The sequence below is a fragment of the Amblyraja radiata genome, chromosome 21, assembly GCF_010909765.2.
Source record: "Amblyraja radiata isolate CabotCenter1 chromosome 21, sAmbRad1.1.pri, whole genome shotgun sequence".
In the NCBI taxonomy this organism is placed as follows: Eukaryota; Metazoa; Chordata; class Chondrichthyes; order Rajiformes; family Rajidae; genus Amblyraja; species Amblyraja radiata.
The window spans coordinates 39,097,035-39,111,448 of NC_045976.1; the positions used below are offsets into that span (position 1 = coordinate 39,097,035).

Below are 14,414 nucleotides of genomic sequence, written 5' to 3' on the forward strand. Positions count from 1 at the left end.
AGACCCACACCACCCTGGCCACGCTCTCATTTCACCACTGCCATCGGGAAGAAGGTACAAGAGCCTGAAAACTGTAACGTCCAGGTTCAGGAACAGCTTCTTCCCCACAACCATCACGCTACTAAACACTACAACCTCCAAATAGGCTTCAAACTACATAGACTTGGGGGCATTATGTTTTGACTTTGCACTAATATTGTTTGTGTTACATGTGTGTGTATACGATATATATGTTCAAGAAGGAACTGCAGATGCTGGAGAATCGAAGGTAGACAAAATTGCTGGAGAAACCCAGCGGGTGCGGCAGCATCTATGGAGCGAAGGAAATAGGCGACGTTTTGGGCCGAAACCCTTCTTCAGGATTTATATATTATTGTACACATACGTACATATATATATATATATGTATATGTACGTATGTGTACAAGATTTACATGGATGTTGCCAGGACTTGAGGACCTAAGCTACAGGGAGAGGTTGGGCAGGCTGGTACGTCATTCCTTGAATGGTTGAGGGGTGACCTTATAAAGGTGTACGTGTAAGATCAAGAGGGGAAATTATAGGGTGAATGTATCCTTTTACCAGGGTAGGGGAATCAAGAACCAGAGGGCATAGGTTTAAGGCGAGGTGGGGGAAGATTTAATAAGAATCTGAGGGGCAATTTTTTCATACAGAGGTTGCCGGGTGTATGGAACGAGCTGCCAGAGGAGGTAGTTGAGGCAGGGACTATAATAACATTTAAAGGACATTTGGACAGGTATATGAATAGGAAAGGATTTGAAGGATATGGGCCAAACAGGGGCAGGTGGGGCTAGCATAGATGGGACATCTTGGTCAGCATATGGACAAGTTGGGCCAAAGGGCCTGTTTCTCTGCTGTACGAGTCTGTGACCATTGATTTAGTCCATGCATCATAGACACGGAACTTGGAGGTGCAATGAACTGTGATAAGGACAACAGATTTGAGGAAGACATGGACATGGCCTGTGGCAGTGGATGACATTTAAGGTTGAGAAATGTTTGTGTTGAGAATTGGCAGGAAGAACAAAAAAAGGCAATATAACCCGGAGTTCAGAATTTAAAATGGGGCACAAGAACTGTGCTTAGTCGGGTGGCACAGTGGCACAGTAGGTCTGCTGCCTTACAGTTCCAGAGACCCAGGTTCGATCCTGACCTCCAGCGCTGTCTGTGTGGAGTTTACATGTTCTTCCTGTGACTGCATGAGTTTGGCCCAAGTGCTCCATTTTCCCACCCACATCCCAAAGATAACTTGTCCTCGGGGCTGAGTGGCTGTGCAGAATGGGGAGAATAGGTTGCGGGGGGGATATTGGTGGGGGAATGGGAATGAGCTGGTACAGATTCAATGGGCCAAATAGCTGCCTTGCATGTTGTAATGAAATGGAAATAATTTGCTGAAAATGGTGAGGAAGTAATTGAAAAGACACCTAGGATGTTGGGCTCTGTAAAGCCAGGCGATATCTACATGGGGAAGATATTTTAAGAATGAGCCATTTAGTCTGTGGAATTCTCTGTCTCAGAGGGCGGTGGAGGCAGGTTCTCTAGATGCTTTCAAGAGAGAGCTAGATAGGGCTTAAAAATAGCGGAGTCAGGGGATATGGGGAGAAGGCAGGAACGGGGTACTGATTGGGGATGATCAACCATGATCACATTGAATGGCGGTGCTGGCACGAAGGGTCAAATGGCCTACTCCTGCAGATACACAAAAAAGCTGGAGAAACTCAGCGGGTGCAGCAGCATCTATGGAGGGAAGGAAATGGGCAACATTTCGGGCCGAAACCCTTCTTCAGACTCGGCCCGAAACGTTGCCTATTTCCTTCGCTCCATAGATGCTGCTGCACCCGCTGAGTTTCTCCAGATTTTTTGTGTACCTTCGATTTTCCAGCATCTGCAGTTCCTTCTTAAACACTAAGGTGCCTACTCCTGCACCTATTGTCTATTGATAAGACACAAGATGCTGGAGTAACTCAGTGGGTCAGGCAGCATCTCTGGAGAAAAGGAATAGGAGAGGTTTCGGGTCGAGACTCTTCTTCAGACGTATTCCTTCCCTCCGGAGATGCTGCCTGACCCACTGAATTACTCCAGCATGTTGTGCCTGTCTTCGGTGTAAACCAGCATCTGCAGTTCCTTTCTACACTACAAAAGGAAGGAGGTTCTGGGGAATTTTTTATAAAACACTGCTTCGTTGACAGCTGGAAACTAATTCAGTTTAGTTTCGAGATACAGGGTGCAAACGGGCCCATCAGCCCACCGAGACCACGCTGACCAACAATCAAATGCAGACTAGTTCTATGTCAGCCCACTACACACGAGGGACAATTTTACAGAAGCCAATTAACCTACAAACCTGCACGTCTTTGGAGTGGGGGAGGAAACTGGAGCTCGCGGAGAAAATCCAACTGCACGTACGGAGAACGTACAAACTCCATACTGACATCACTAGTCGGCCAAAGAAATTCTTCCTCGTCTCCGTTCTAAAGGTACGTCTTGAGGCTATGTCCTAGACTCTCCTACTACTGGAAACATCCTCTCCACATCCACTCTATCCAGGCCTTTCACTATTCAGTAAGTTTCAATGTGACCTCCCTCCTCCCTAAACTTTTTAAAACTCCAACCAGTACAGACCCAGTGCCAACGCTCATCATATGTTAACCCATTCATTCATAGAAACATAGAAAATAGGTGCAGGAGGAGGCCATTTGGCCCTTCGAGCCAGCACCGCCATTCATTGTGATCATGGCTGATCGTCCCCAATCAATAACCCGTGCCTGCCTTCTCCCCATATCCCTTGACTCCACTAGCCCCCTAGATCTCTATCTAACTCTCTCTTCAATCCATCCAGTGACTTGGCCTCCACTGCCCTCTGTGGCAGGGAATTCCACAAATTCACAACTCTCTGGGTGAAAACGTTTTTTCTCACCTCAGTCTTAAATGGCCTCCCCTTTATTCTAAGACTGTGGCCCCTGGTTCTGGACTCGCCCAACATTGGGAACATTTTTCCTGCATCTAGCTTTCCTGGGGTCATTCCCGTAAGCCTTCTCCGGATCCTCTCCAGTGCCAGCACATCCTTCCTCAGATACGGGACAGGTTGAGAGGGATGCGGGCCAAACGCAGGCAGGTGGGACTGGTGGTCTTATAGTGTCGATCGTCAAGATGATGCAACAGTGAAGGGTCCATTTGAAGGAACATGAGGAGGATGTTGGCGGACATGGTCCTGAAATGGGTGGTCCTGAACAGTAGATGGCAGTGTGGGTCACACTAAGCTGCAGACTGATGGATGGCCTTGCTTCAGCCCAGTTCCAACCCCCACCCCTTCCCCCCTCCCCCACAGGGCAGGCACCCCAAGCCCATGTGTACTGTACCTGCCAGTGCATTAATGTTATTTAACCCAACTGTGGCTCCGGCGAGGCCTTGGAGTGTCCCCAGAGATGTCAGTGAGTTCATGGCAGCCGCAGCGCCAGAGTTATTCGTTCCCGCTACTGTGGAAGGTGTGGAAGGCACGGGGAGAAGAAGAAGAAGCAGAAGAAGAAGAAGAGGAAGAAGCAGAGAAACCATTAACACTGAACCTGCGGAGAAAAGGAAGACAAACCCTCCCCTGTGAACAATAACTACAAACGCTTTAACTCCCCCTCCCATTCCCACACTGACCTTTCTGTCCAGGGCCTCCTCCACTGTCAGTGTGAGGCCCAGCGCGAATTGGAGGAACAGCACCTCATATTTCACTTGGGCAGCTTACACCCCAGCGGTATGAACATTGATTGCTCTTGACTTCAAGTAACCCTTGCATCCCCTCCCTCTCTCTCCGTCCCTTCCCCACCCAAGTCACCGTACCAGATTCACGGTCAACCTGTTGAGTTTCACTGTCAGTATGTTGTTATCTCCTCGCCCACAGCTAACAATGGACCATTTATTTGATCATCTTTCATTCATTTGTTCTATAACCTCACAAAATCATCGTCTATATCTCTCGTTCCCCTCTCCCTTGACTCTCAGTCTGAAGAAGAGTCTCAACCCAAAATGTCACCTATTCCTTTTCTCCAGAGATGCTGGGAGGGAGGAGGGGAGGAGGGAGGAGGGGAGGAGGGGAGGTGGTGGGGGAGAGCAGAGTAACGGGCACACCAGAACCAGGGGCCACAGTTTAAGAATAAGGGGTAAGCCATTTAGAACGGAGACGAGGGAACACTTTTTCTCACAGAGAGTTGTGAGTCTGTGGAATTCTCTGCCTCTGAGGGCGGTGGAGGCAGGTTCTCTGGATACTTTCAAGAGAGAGCTAGATAGGGCTCTTAAAAATAGCAGAGTCAGGGGAGAAGGCAGGAACGGGGTACTGATTGGGGATGATCAGCCATGATCACATTGAATGGCGGTGCTGGCTCGAAGGGCCAAATGGCCTACTCCTGCACCTATTGTCTATTATCAATGAGGGGGAGGCAATCAGCAAGGCTTAACATGGTTGGCACAGGCTAGGGGCATGAGGAGTGGGGAGTGGGGAGGAAAGAAGAACTGGACACCAAGTTCCATTGCAACTGTGACATACCAGCTCTCTGGCTCACCAGTAAAAGTCAATTTATACTCTAAGATGGAGGAGATGGTGCTGTTACTTGCAATTTGATTTGGACAGCCAACTCTCTCACGAATCTATCCTTCCCTCCCCCTCCTACAGGGTTTCCTCCAAGACAAGGTTTTATTGTCGTTGTGGCAGCAATGGTTTGCATTTATATAGCTCCTTCACCGCAGCTTGCCAAACAACCAAATCCATCTCACAGCAGAATTAGTGGCCCCAGAGCAGAAGTGTCCAGGTCGCGGGGCTGGAAACTGGAAGTATCCCTCCTGAGCTAACTCTGCCACCACCATAGAAACATAGAAAATAGGTGCAGGAGTAGGCCATTCGGCCCTTCGAGCCTGCACCGCTATTCAATATGATCATGGCTGATCATCCAATTCAGTATCCTGTACCTGCCTTCTCTCCATACCACCTGATCCCTTTAGCCACAAGGGCCACATCTAACTCCCTCTTAGATATAGCCAATGAACTGGCCTCAACTACCTTCTGTGGCAGAGAATTCCAGAGATTCACCACTCTCTGTGTGAAAAATGTTTTTCTCATCTCGGTCCCAAAGGATTTCCCCCTTATCCTTAAACTGTGACCCCTTGTTCTGGACTTCCCCAACATCGGGAACAATCTTCCTGCATCTAGCCTGTCCAACCCCTTAAGAATTTTGTAGTTTCTATAAGATCCCCCCTCAATCTTCTAAATTCTAGCGAGTCTACCAATCTTTCTTCATATGAAAGTCCTGACATCCCAGGAATCAGTCTGGTGGACCTTCTCTGTACTCCCTCTATGGCAAGAATGTATTTCCTCAGATTAGGAGACCAAAACTGTACGCAATACTCCAGGTGTGGTCTCTCCAAGACCCTGTACAACTGCAGTAGAACCTCCCTGCTCCTATACTCAAATCCTTTTGCTATGAACCTATACTCAAATCCTTTTGCTATGAATCATCATCTAGTCATCATCTACCATCATCTATCGTGACAAGTGATGGCTTCCCACTGACTGTCGCCGGGAGCTTGCGCCCTTTTGTGGACCGACGTTGACGGCGAGGTCAACAATTGAAACATGGAAGATGGACACGAAAGAAGAAGCGGAACTAGCAACGGGAAAATTAATATGGAAACTTGGGTCAGGAGAGACGAGGAAAAGCCGGGACAAAGGGAAGTGTCTTGGGTGGGATGGAGGGGTTGAAAGAGGCAAGTGTGGATCTAACGGGACTCTGGCAGATGAAACAGGAAGGCCTAAAGTAGAATAGAGGAAATTAATTCATAAACAGCAAGACTATTACCATTACCATCAGTACTTTAGTCTACCCTGCCAGGTTCGATTCTCTCTCCATCCATCTCCACAATTTAGCTCCCAATACCTCCCTTCAGTATAATCACACACAAAACCCTATAACATTAGTGTAGAATCTAAATATATGAGTCAACATCCCATGGTGCTCCAATCCCTCTAGTGGTGGGAGCAAGGTGTTGCAGCAAGACCAGTTTACATGTATTCACGAGAGTGTCAGATAAACAGTAGCTCTGAGGGTGAATGGAATCAAGGGATATGGGGAGAAGGCAAGAACAGGGTACGGATTCTGGATGATCAGATCCAGTGCTGGCTCGAAGGGCCAAATGGCCTACTCCTGCACCTGTTTTTCTATGTTTCTATAGGCAATTTCCATCACCAAGGTGGCAATGTAAAACCAGGCAAGACTTTGAGAGGTTGTAAATAAATATATCCCACTGTACGAGTTCATTCAAGAGTTCTCCCGAGTTTAAAAAAAAATCAAACTTGTGGTAAGCACGTAGAATGTACGTAGCGGGTACGCCGGAGCTCGGGGACGTCTCTTAGCGGCTCGCAACGCTAACGGCAGGTACTCGGGAAATGCGGTAAGCTCGGGAAGACTCGTGAAGATTTTTCAACATGTTGAAAAATGTCCACGAGAGCCCCGAGTACTTACGATGTCCTTTTAGGTGTCCTTGAGACTCTTGAAAGGCGCCCATAAATAAAATGTATTATTATTATTACGAGCGGCCATTACCGTAAATCTCCGAGTTCAAATCAGGGCAAACTCGGGAGAACTCTTGAATGAACTCGTACAGTGAGACAGGGCTTTTACACAGGAGGTCGTTTGGTCTTCAGGTGGATTGTCATTGTAGGCTCGTTTTCACTGAAGACTCATTTCCACCAGAATAACTGCACTCCTAATGGTGACCCGCAATGTAAGTCAAATTTATTTGCCACATTGTTGGTGAATTATTCCACCAGTGGCACTGCGCATTATTACATGTAGCTCCCATTCTCCGTGTTGACGGTGGAGTCGGTATTGGAATGAGGTTGAGGTGCCCACGCTGGGTATTTAAGTGGGTTATTTGCAAGTTTATACTGTCACAGAAATGGAATAGAACATGTGGAATACTTACTAGGCATCGACTGCTGACTGCCCCATTGCACTGCGGGAACAAAGATTAAAACATTCACTCACAGGCACAGGCTGCTTCCCACCATCTCTACTACAGCATAGCTTAAGTAACAACGTATCTGGATTGTCAACGTGCCTCCCGAGTGCCCTGCATCAATGCGGTCTGCGCAACTCCTCTTGTGTCCCATTGCCGGCAGATTCGAGGCAACAGACCTTCATGGTCAGATCAACATCCCTGCACTGCTAACTGCTACTTGAGATCGACGCCAAACCTGCGACTCTGCACACTGAGGTAACCACTGCTGTACACTTGTACTGGGTCTGAGGTGCTCATCTAATTTGTATCTAAGTGCTTATACATAGTGATTTTGATAGTGCATAGAATTTTTCTTTGGGTAGTTTGAATCCTGATAATGTCTGTAAGGCCTGGGTGGAATAGACAAGGAGAGGAGATTTCCAGAAGTGGGATATTCAAGGACCAGAGGGCGCTCCGACCAGCGATCCCCGCACATTAACACTATCCTACACCCACTAGGGCCAATCTTTTTTACATTTACCAAGGCAATCAACCTACAAACCTGTACGACTTTGGAGTGTGGGATGAAACTGAAGATTTTTATTATTATTAACTTTATTTATAAAGCACTTTAAACAACTGCAGTTGCCACAAAGTGCTGTACATGAGAACTCATGGACAAAAAGCTATTACAAACCATTAAAAACTGTAAAACGAAGGACTATAAAAAACACATTACATGGTCCACTGTATCGAAGGCGGCAGATAGGTCCAGCATCTCGGAGAAAACCCACGCATGTCATGGGGGAAGAACGTACAAACTCCGTACAGACAGCACCTGTAGTCGGGATTGAACCTGGGTCTCCGGTGCTGCATTTGTTGTAAGGCAGCAACTTACCGCTGCGCCACCGTGGGTGACCAGCCATGATCATATTGAATGGCGGTGGAGGGCCGAATGGCCTACTCCTGCACCTATTTCCCATGTTTCTAAAACATCGGAGGGGGAAAGGAGGTGAAGCAGGACAATGCGTCGGTCACTCGGACAGACAGCTGGTGTAAACTGGGAGCCTGGAACAAAGCTGAGCTACAAGCAGCACTCTGAGTGCTGTCTCCTGTCCTTATCAGATGACAGGAGACAACCTGGTGATCAATAATACTGAATGGAGCCAGGGCCGTAAGCTGTGCAGGGTGGTTAAGTCCACTGACAGCGACACAATGGAAAGATGTTTTGTGGAGAGACGCTGGCTTTACAGACAACAATTACCGAGAAAGACACAAAATGCTGGAGGAACTCAGCGGGAAATGGCGGCATCTCTGGGGAGAATGATTGGGTGACGTTTCGGGTCGAGACCCTTCCTCAGACTGAGAGTTGGGGGGGGGGGGGGAGGGAGGGGGGCATAGAGATGCGGAAGGGCATGGCGTGAAAACGAGAGATTAAAGAGGACGAGGCTCAAGGAGAATGTAGAATGGATCGTTGTTAGGTGAGGGGAAGGTGACAACGAGGCGTGCAATCAATAAAATGTAATCAGGAGGAGAGTGAAGGGTGGGGGAGGGATGGAGATGGCATTGAATGGCGGTGCTGGCTCGAAGGGCCGAATGGCCTACTCCTGTACCTGTTGTCTATTGTCTATTGACAGCACCCGTAGTCAGGATCGAACCCGCGTCTCTGGCGCTGTAATGGGCGTGTCTCACTTACACGACTTTTGAAAATCCAGAAAGACGCTACGACTCTTTGGGCGACTGAGGAGACGACTCACGACCGTACAGGCGACATGTCGCGGGGGTGAAGCCTGCATGGTCGTGAGTAGTCGCCCTAAGAGTCGTACCTTGTTCTGGTCGCCGCTGGATTTTCAACATGTTGAAAATTTCCGGCAACCTGCAACGACCCATGATGGGTGCCGGCAGTCGCCGAAAAAGTTGCGTAAGTGGGACAGGCCCATCAGGCAGCAACTCTACCGCTGCGCCACCATGCAATCCGATTGCATAGTAACATGAATAGAGACTCCGTGGCAGTGCAACTTCTGCTGTGATGATTTCCTGCCGCTCCAGGTGACATCTTTTCACTTTCTCTTGGGTCTCTGCACAAAGCTCCATCATTTGTCGGCATTAATCTTTGATGCAGCCTCTGAGAGAGTAGCACTAGACTCCTGCACCTATTGTCTATTGTCTATCTCTGATGTTGTAACTAAAGATGCTGCCGAGAGCCAGCGTGCAGATGGGAAGCCTGGGAGAGATCGTTAAGGTCGGTTGTAACGAGCATCTACTGAAGGTCGATTTACAGAATACTTGTTAATCTTGGCCAGAAATTTCAACACATTTTACAAGAATGATTCCAGAAATGCGTGGGTTAGCATTTGATGAGCGTTTGACAGCGACTTACAGAATAATGAAAGGCATAGATAGAGTGGATGTGGAGAGGATGTTTCCACTGGTGGGAGAGTCCAGGACCAGAGGTCATAGCCTCAGAATTAAAGGGCGCTCTTTTAGAAAGGAGGTGAGGAGGAACATCTTTAGTCAGAGGGTGGTGAATCAGTGGAACTCATTGCCACCGAGGGCTGTGGAGGCCAAATCAGTGGATATTTTTAAGGCAGAGATAAACAAATTCTTGTTTAGAACGGGTGTCAAGGGTTATGGGGAGAAGGCAGGAAAATGGGGTTAGGAGTCAGAGATTGAATGGCGGAGTAGACTCGATGGGCCGAATGACCAAATTCTACCAATACTGGTGAAATTTATTTTTGTTTGAAGAAGGGACCCGACCCAAAACGTCGCCTGTCCATTCCCTCCACTGAGGCTACCTGACCCGCTGAGTTAGGGGGCTGTCCCACTGTACGAGGTAATTCAAGAGTACTCCCGAGTTTAAAAAAAAATCAAACTCGTGGTAAGCACGTAGAATGTACGTAGCGGGTACGTCGGAGCTCAGGACGTCTCTTAGTGGCTCGTAACGCTAACGGCAGGTACTCGGGAAACGCGGTAAGCTCATGAAGACTCGTGAAGATTTTTCAACATGTTGAAAAATGTCCACGAGAGCCCCGAGTACATACAAGCAGCCATTACTGTAAATCTCCGAGTTCGAATCAGGGGAAACTCGGGAGAACTCTTGAATTAGCTCCTACAGTGGGACAGCCCCATTACTCCGGCACCTTGTGTGTTTTGCTCAGGATTCCAGCATCTGCAGTTCCTCCGTTTGAAAATAGGTTTCATTTTTAGAAACTGTCTGAACAAGTCTGAGGGAATGCCAATTAATTTCTGCTGAGCTGCTGAATATTTCCAGCACCTTCTGATTTTCATTCAGTTCCCTTTCCTGCAGATTGACTGTATAGTATGATCAACAACTTTCCATTTCAGGAATAGTCTTTCCAGAGCCAAACCTAAAAAATACCCATCCTCATTAGTCATAGCCACAACACTTTAGATATTCAGAGTGCAATTGTAAATGTTGAACCTGTCAAACCGTCTCGAGTTAGAGTTATGGGGAGTCATAGAGTGATACAGTGTGGAAACAGGCCCTTCGGCCCGACTTGCCCACACCAGCAAACATGTCCCACCTGCTTGCGTTTGGTCCATATCTCTCCAAGCTGTACCTGTCTCCATGTACCCGTCTGTTTCTTAAATGTTGGGATAGACCCAGCCTCAACTACCTCCTCTGGCAGCTCATTCCATACACCCACCACCCTCTGTGTGAAAAAGTTACCCCTCGGATTCCTATTAAATCTTTTCCACTTCACCTTGAACCCATGTCCTCTGGTCCTCGACTTACCCTACTCTGGTGAAGAGATCTGTGCTATCTACCCGATCTATTCCTCTCATGATTTTGTACACCTCTATAGACAGTGCCAGTAAAGTTGATTAAAGATAGTCCGAGGGCCACAAGAGGTAGATGTGTTCAGGGACGTCTCTAGTTGTGGTAGATAATCAGTATCAGTTCAGTTTCAGTTAGTTCATTGTCACCAGGGCCGGATTTAGCATGAAGAGAGACCCTAAGCTGTCCACTTGTGGAGGCCTCCCTCCGCGTTGGTTTTCAGCGCTGGCAGCGAGACAGCGAGCCGGCCAAGCCTATGGCGGCCAAATTCTCCCACAATTCAAACGGGAGAAGTGCCAGCGCCGACCAGTTGCCGTTGCAATGCGCCTGCGCAGGCGGCCTGCCGTGCCGGGAGGATGCGACGGAGGAGGCCGGAGCGGATAGCGGATGGGAGCCGGCGGCCCGGAATCGGTAGGTGTCTGGGGGAGATAGACCTCGAGGCCCTAAGCTTAAGCTTGTCTAGCTTATAGGTAAATCCGGCCCTGATTGTCACGTGTACCGAGGTACAGTGAAAAGATTTTGGATGGTTCAGTTGCCTGATAACAGCTGGGAATAGTTCATTGTTATATGATTTTTCCACATAATGCACAACAATACTTGGCTTCAACTAGCAACACCACAGGAGATCAAGCACATAAGGTAGACGCAAAAAGCTGGAGTAACTCAGAGGGACAGGCAGCATCTATTTTCACACAGAGAGTTGTGAATCTGTGGAATTCTCTGCCTCAGTGGGCAGTGGAGGCAGGTTCTCTGGATACTTTCAAGAGGGAGCTAGATAGGGCTCTTAAAGATAGCGGAGTCAGGGGAGATGGGGAGAAGGCAGGAACGGGGTACTGATTGGGGATGATCAGCCATGATCACATTGAATGGCAGTGCTGGCTCGAAGGGCCGAATGGCCTACTCCTGCACCTATTGTCTGTTGTCTATTGAGAAGGAATGGGTGACGTTTCGGGTCGAGACCCCAAGGGGTCTCGACCCGAAACGTCACCCATTCCTTCTCTCCGGAGATGCTGCCTGTCCCGTTGAGTTACTCCAGCTTTTTGTGTCTGGCCACATACACTTGTAGGTACAGGGAGAGGTGAGTGTGAGTCGTGTTACCTGGGCTTGTGAGGGCACCCAGTCCGGTGGCCGCGGAGAGTGGGTTGGCGTTTGTGGTCGCCGTGTTCTGTGCCGCCGCTGCTGCCGCTGCCAGCGTGGCTAAGTTCTGTAATTGCAAGGCATTCATTCCTAGGGGAAAGCACACACACAGAACACAACGCCGTTAGCTGAGTCGAATCGCCAAAGCAACGTCGCAACAGAAAATAACCCACTGCAGGCTCTGGACATCTGGCAGCACATGGTAGCTACTGCCTCACAGCACCAGGGACCCGGCATAGACCCAGGCTGGCTGTGTGTGTGTGTGTGTGTGTGTGTGTGTGTGTGTGTGTGTGTGTGTCTCTGTGGGTGTGTGTGGGTGTGTGTGGGTGTGTGTGTGTCTATCTGTCTGTGTGTGTGTGTGTGCATGCATGTGTGTGTCTATATGTCTGTGTGTGTCTTTGTGTATGCGTGTGTCTGTGTGTGTCTGTGCGTGTCTGTCTGTGTGTCCGTGAGTGTGTGTCTGTGTGTGTCTATGTGTGCGTGTTCCTGTGTGTGTGTGTGTGTGCGTGTGTGTCTGTGTGCGTGTGTGTCCGTGTGTGTGTCCCCGTGAGTGTGTGTCTGTGTGTGTGTGCGTGTGTGCGTGTGTGTGTGTCTGTGTGTGTGTGTCCCCGTGTGTGTCCCCGTGTGTGTGTGTGTGTGTGTGTGTAGTTTAGTTAGCTTAGAGATAGAGCATGCAAAAAGTACGCTAGGTATTCACAACACTTTGGGTGCCATTTGGTTAATAGGAAAAGCTGGAGAAGCTGTAAAACTGCGGCACGGTGGCGTAGTAGTAGATTTGCTGCCTTAAACCACCAAAGACTCGGGTTCGATCCCGACTACGGGCGCTGTCTGTACGGAGTCTCTGTGTGGCCTGGGTTTTCTCCGAGATCTTCGGTTTCCTCCCACACTCCAAAGACATGCAGGTTTGTAGGTTAATTGGCTTGGTATAAATGTAAAACTGTCCCTAGCTAGTGTATAGGGACGTGTTAGTGTGCGGGGATCGCTGGTCGGCGCGGACCCGGTGGGCCGGAGGGACTGTTTGCGCGGTGTGTCTCCACACTAAGACTAAACTAAGAAAGGAAAACACTGCTGACATTTGTGCTTCTCCTTTAACTGCCACGAAAAATAACATTATCGTAACTCCCCTCTCAGTTGTAAATAACTCCATTGCGGAGTTGAGAGCAGCTTTCCTGCAACATGCTGAGTCCTGCCCTGAACAGTAATGTAAATGTTACTCTTTGAGTGACAGACCTTAATTAACAAAACAAAGGAATAAAAATGAGACCTCGGGAACTATCTCTAAACTCCAAACAGAGTAGCGTGGATGCATTTTACGTGGATGCTTCTGGAGTTCAGGTCTAATCAAGCCAATGGAAGAGAATTTCATTGGAGCTATCAGGGCGGCACGGTGGCGCCCTAATGGTAGAGCCGCTGCCTCACGGCGCCAGAGACCCTGGTTCGATCCCGACCTCGGGTGCTGTCTGTGTGACGTTTGCCCCTTCTCCCTGCCACCGCGTGGGCTTCCTTCACAAAGACGTGCGGGTTTGCTGGCCGATTGGCCCTCTGTAAACTAGCCCTGGTGTGGGTGAGTGGATGAGGAAGTGGAACTTAGAACTAGTGTGAACGGGCTTGTACGTTAATTGGCTTTGATAATTGTAATTTGTCCCCAGTGGGCAGGGGTGATGGCTGGTCGGCACGGCCTCGGTGGGCCGAAGGGCCTGTTTCCACACTGTATCTCTAAAGTTTCATTTAGTTCAGTTTTGAGAAACAGCGAGGAAACAGGCCCTTCAGCCCACCGAGTCCGCACCGACCAGCGATCCCCACACATTAACACTATCCTACACCCACTAGGGTCGATTTACACTTATACCAAGCCAATTAATCTACAAACCTGTACGTCTTTGGAGTGTGGGAGGAAACCGGAGATTTCTGAGAAAACCCACGCAGGTCACGGGGAGAAGGTACAATCACCGTACAGACTGCAGCCGTAGTCGGGATTGAACCCGGGTCTCTGGCGCTGAAAGCGCTGTAAGGTAACAAATCACGTTGACCCTGTTACACTTCTCTCAATCCAACCACACTCATTTTAACCTGATCACATTCGTCTTAATCGGATCACACCCATCTCCATCTGATCATCGCTCATGTAAAACTGATCACACCCATCTTAATCTGAGCACTACTCATTCTTCTAAAGCCTTTTGTGCGCAATTGAAGTTTTTACCCAATCGCTCTTTGTACCACCATACGCAGACACCACTAAATCACGCGTTTAACAATTTCTAAACCAGGGCAACATTTCTGCTTCCACGTTCTTGGGAACTTGCAATGAAAGCACAATGTGCTGTAAACCTGGGCCTGGGCCTCCTCCATGGCCAGAGTGAGCACCACTGGAAATTGGAGGAGCAGCACCTTATATTCCACTTGGGCAGTCTGCACCCTAGCGGCATAAACATTGAATTCTCCAATTTCCGGTAGCCCTTGCTGTCTCCTCCCCCTC

The 14,414-nt window shown here is 48.8% G+C and overlaps 1 protein-coding gene across 8 annotated transcripts in view; it reads right to left on the reverse strand.

The window, feature by feature from the left end:
* Positions 1-14,414, reverse strand: part of celf2 (CUGBP Elav-like family member 2) — a 579,470-nt gene that overhangs the window by 11,596 nt on the left and 553,460 nt on the right. For all 8 annotated transcript variants that reach the window (XM_033040143.1, XM_033040139.1, XM_033040142.1 and 5 more), the window contains 3 exons: positions 11,897-12,025; positions 6,985-7,014; positions 3,381-3,497 (listed from right to left, as the gene is read on the reverse strand). In XM_033040143.1, coding sequence (XP_032896034.1) covers positions 3,381-3,497; positions 6,985-7,014; positions 11,897-12,025 — 276 coding nt within the window. The remainder of the gene's footprint in view (positions 1-3,380; positions 3,498-6,984; positions 7,015-11,896; positions 12,026-14,414) is intronic.